Below are 4,631 nucleotides of genomic sequence, written 5' to 3' on the forward strand. Positions count from 1 at the left end.
TTACGGTTAGGTCAAGAGAATTAACCAGGTGATAAGTCAGGTCTCCAAGTGTGTTAGATAATTCGACAGAACTAAACGTCGTGTCTTAGGGCGAAGAGTGTACGCTGTCGGGCTACCTGTTGGCTTTACAGTATATTTTGTTCAATCATCTTACTATTTCCCTGTGTTTACCTTCACTGTCTCATGGCTACGTACTGCACCAGTCTGGCCTTGCAACATGATTTTAACTGTATATTCTCTTGCCTATCTTTTCATCTTGATTAACTCTTAGGTATTTATTCAACATTCTTGATAATAATTAATCATAGTCTCACAATTTACTATACTGAAATTTAATCTCTTTGTAGGATCAATGAAAGATTAAATAGAGGGTTAAAAGAGAGTATATTCTAATGCGTCAGGTTTAGTCTTCCCACCAGTAACCATAAAAGTTTTCTCTAGGCATCAACCAAGAACTTGATGGGGGGACTAAGATAGATGGTGTTGTGGATGGTGCCTTTACGCTTTAAGATTCTCTACTAAGCTCATTGTTTTTAATTAGACAACAGAACCATAGCTTTTTTCTGTTTATAAATTGGTTGTTAGTTTATTTTATGATTTTTTTTTTATATTTCATCAGATTATTCAAAGACGGGAAGAATATACGAGTTGATTATAAAAGTCTTTCTATTTCTCTTCCACTTGAGATTGAATAATAGTGTCTTTGGTTTGTTAGACTTAATAATTGGCTTTTTGTTTTATTTGATAACAGTATTGGAATTATTTTGGCTTGATCCAGAGGCTTGATCCAGACCTAACCTAACCTAACCTAACCTAACCTAACCTATTTTATAATTTTCATATTTTCTGTATATATTGACGAGAGAAGCACAGAGAGAGAGGTATGGGTGGGGGAGATATTGGAGAGAGAGGGTTAGGTAGGAGAGGAAGGAAGGGGTGGAGGGGGAGAGAGAGAGAGAAAGGAGAAAGAAAGAAGGAACGAAGAGAGAGAGAGAGAGAGAGAGAGAGAGAGTTGAATTGTTAGATGTTTGCACTCGACGATTGATTCTTGTGTAAAGCAAACTCACTTTCCATAATGAGAACGACGTGTGTATGATGAGAATGGTGTGTTATATGATGAGAATGGTGTGTTATATGATGAGAACGACGATGATGAAAATGATGTGTATGTCTGTTAATATCGAGAGTTACAAACAGAGGCGTGAATTTTACTTACCTTTGCCTACCCTAATAGTTGAAATATTTGTAAACTTTTTTATTGTAACTAATTTATTTTTCAGGACAACTCTCAGAGTAAATAAATTTCAATTGATTAGGAAAACTTGTCAAACTGCTTTTATACAAGACAAGACGAGAGCTAACCTAACCTAACCTAACCTAACCTAACTGTTTGGTAACGCTGACGAGTATTCATCAGCTGTAGTCTTGTCAACATGGACGTATTTCTGTCTGGCTAATAAAGAGTGTTGAAAGAAATAATAATCTCGAAAGACAGTGATGGTAAAGTCACCCCTGTAAAGTTACCCCTCCTGAAAATAATCGTTTTCTTTCTAAGAGAATGTTTGTAACTTACTATAGAAAACGGAGGAGGGTACACTACTTTAGAATATGGGTAAACGAGAACGTTTCCCTCTTTATCCTTTATATAAATACACACACACACACACACACACACACACACACACACACACACATTTATCATTTACACCACTTTACTTTTCAGCTTACTAGCCTTGCGGGCGGTAGGTCTGTTCATTGTTACTTTTAAGACCTTTATTGTCCAGTGTTAGTACAGGTAAGGGATATACAGGAGTGCTCGGAGAAAACCTTTCATGTGTGGTAGGGTCACTGCATAACACCCTTCTCACATCTGTACCGGGCCGGGCATTAAACCTTGGACATATTCGTGAAAGATACGTGTAATTTTTTTGTGTGTTTTGAGTTATACGATACGGTTATAATTGACTCAGATTAACAAAACCATAACCCGTGTGTGTAGTTGTGCCTGAGAACTTTACAGACGAAGCCGAACCTTTTTGAATATTGGGATCATCGTTCAATCAGTCTGAATGTTACAGTGTTACCCCACACACGTCTTAGGTCGTGTTGAAAAGTTGACAAGAAGTAATGGAGACAAAGAGAGACATTACGTTCAGCACCAAAAAATCAGTTTTGATTTAGTAAAGGAAATGAAACGAGAGAGAGATGGTGGAAATGATTGCTGGCGCTGGGTGATAAGAACGTGGAATTTGTTGACGAACTTTTTTATATGTGTTTTGTGGACTTTGAGGAGACATTTGACAAGATAAACTGGGTGAAGGTGATGGATTTTTTCCTCGAACTAAACCAGAATGGACTAGAGATCGAACTTGTATAATATTCCGGTAAATTTAAGATCCCTTACAGTTCCCTTCACTAGTGCGTTTACAGGGGCTCGTCAGGTTATATGTGCAGTTCCCTTCACTAGTGCGTTTACAGGGGCTCGTCAGGTTATATGTGCAGTCCCCTTCACTAGTGCGTTTACAGGGGCTCGTCATGTAAACATTCCACAAATCATTATCCTTGATGTAATTGTTTTAATAGTGTTTTAATTTGATTCCATACTATGTTTATTATTGTGAGTTTCCTTCTGTCGAATGTAAACAATCACAGCTCTGCCACACTGCACAAAACCTGAGGACCCCCTGTAAATGCACTAGTGAAAGGGACTGTACATATAACCTAACGAGCCCCTGTAAACGTACTAGTGAAGGGGACTGTACATATAACCTGGCGAGCCCCTGTAAACGCACTTGTGAAGGGGACTGTACATATAACCTGACGAGCCCCTGTAAACGCACTAGTGAAGGGGACTGTACATATAACCTGACGAGCCCCTGTAAACGCACTTGTGAAGGGGACTGTACATATAACCTGACGAGCCCCTGTAAACGCACTAGTGAAGGGGACTGTACATATAACCTGCCGACCCCCTGTAAACGCACAAGGGAAGGGGACTGTACATAAGACCCAGTACAGTATACTTGCCAACAGAGAGTAACTGAGAACTGACCAAACACCCAACTGGCTATTATGAGTTGACCAGCGATGAAGAAGGCCAAAAATCTATGGCCCAAGAAGCGGTAATTAGTGCTACAGGGGGAGCTTCTGAGCCAACAGTGATTTGTAGTTAGGATAAGGTGTATGTTGTCGATCGTCCTCCTTCAAGTTTATATTGGGATAATAATGGATGAGGAAATGGAGGTGGTAAAGGGAGAAAGAATCAAATGTATAGAGGCTAAAGGCTAAAGGTATAAAGGATAAAGGCTAGGATAAAGGCTAAAATAAGATAGATATACAGCTAACTAATGGAGCGTGTAAACAAGTCATTGCCTCTCAGTAGGAGGGAGAGTTTCTACCTCTCTCTCTCTCTCTCTCTCTCTCTCTCTCTCTCTCTCTCTCTCTTCCCCCTTTTGTGCAATAATAAGTAACTCTTCTCCATCTAAATTTTGTGTATATAAGTTTTGAGGTAAAAATTCAGGTGTGTTAATGCTAAGTTACTGTTATGTTGGTTCTTCAAATTTATTCTCTTCACAAGTCTCGTGGTTGTGTACATAATCTCATGAAATATAGTAACTTAAACAGATAATGAAATAGAGTAAAAATTTTATATATCGTTTCATAAAATGTTAAATTCTTACCTCTTGATACAATGCAGTTTGATGTTTTTAATAGATGAATAGAATGTATGACATTTAGAGAGTTAAGAAAATTAATTGAAATCTAATATAATTCTATTTTTTTATGTGTTACTAATTTTTTTTTATAAGTAAAGATCTTTAACAATGTAGCTGCTTCGTCTATATATATTTTTTAATTGGAGTTACTTATCACGTTGCTTCCTCACTGCTGATAAACTGTTCTTCTCTCAAACAATATGAGCTGAAGTTGTTTTGTATATGCGTCATTGCTAAGAGCTGAAGATTTCATGCTGACAATTACTCACAAGTTTAAGGACCCAGAAAGAAACTCCTTAGGAAAAAGTGTTTTATTTTGTTTTTTTTCATCATGACATATCAATACTGTACACAGGCCACAATGAGTCCTCATGTGATGGTGGGCGACTGTGGTGAGACTCCCGAGGCTGGGCTGTCACCACCTCTCCCAACACCACCTTTCTTAGCCTCTTGTTGTCTGTCTTCTTCTGGCACATGAGTCTGGTTGTTAGTGTCCGACGTAGGCAACAGCAGCAGGGGCAACAGCACCTACGGAATAAACAGCAGGAACAGCAGCGACGTGGTGCTGTATGGGGACAGGGTGGGCATAGGGTGCGGGCACGGCGTAGGGCTGGGGCACGGCGTAGGGCTGGGGCACGGCGTAGGGCTCGGGCACGTACTGGTGGTGAATGGGAGTGACTTCCTTGGTCTTGTAGACAGGCTTGGGTACGGCAACGTCGTAGGTCTTCTCGATGATCTTAAGCTCGGGGCGAACCTCAGTGATCTGGGGAGTGTAGGAGACGACGGGGCGACCAAGAGCCTTGACGGGCGTGCGCTGGACCAGCAGCTCAGGGGCGGGGGCGTCCCCAGCGGGTACGGGCGCCGGGATGTTGAGGTTCAAGTTGGAGTAAGCCACAGCGGCAGGGGCATGAATGA

General features: G+C 40.4%; 1 protein-coding gene across 1 annotated transcript in view; it reads right to left on the minus strand.

Moving 5' to 3' along the window:
• Positions 1-4,012: 4,012 nt before the first annotated feature.
• The window catches only part of LOC121866736 (calphotin-like), a 12,136-nt gene continuing 11,517 nt past the window's right edge, over positions 4,013-4,631 (minus strand). Inside the window, exon 3 of the mRNA XM_042366435.1 lies at positions 4,013-4,244. Coding sequence (XP_042222369.1) covers positions 4,204-4,244 — 41 coding nt within the window. The 3' untranslated portion in view covers positions 4,013-4,203. The remainder of the gene's footprint in view (positions 4,245-4,631) is intronic.

The sequence above is a fragment of the Homarus americanus genome, unplaced genomic scaffold (genome assembly GCF_018991925.1).
Source record: "Homarus americanus isolate GMGI-L3 unplaced genomic scaffold, GMGI_Hamer_2.0 scaffold22413, whole genome shotgun sequence".
In the NCBI taxonomy this organism is placed as follows: Eukaryota; Metazoa; Arthropoda; class Malacostraca; order Decapoda; family Nephropidae; genus Homarus; species Homarus americanus.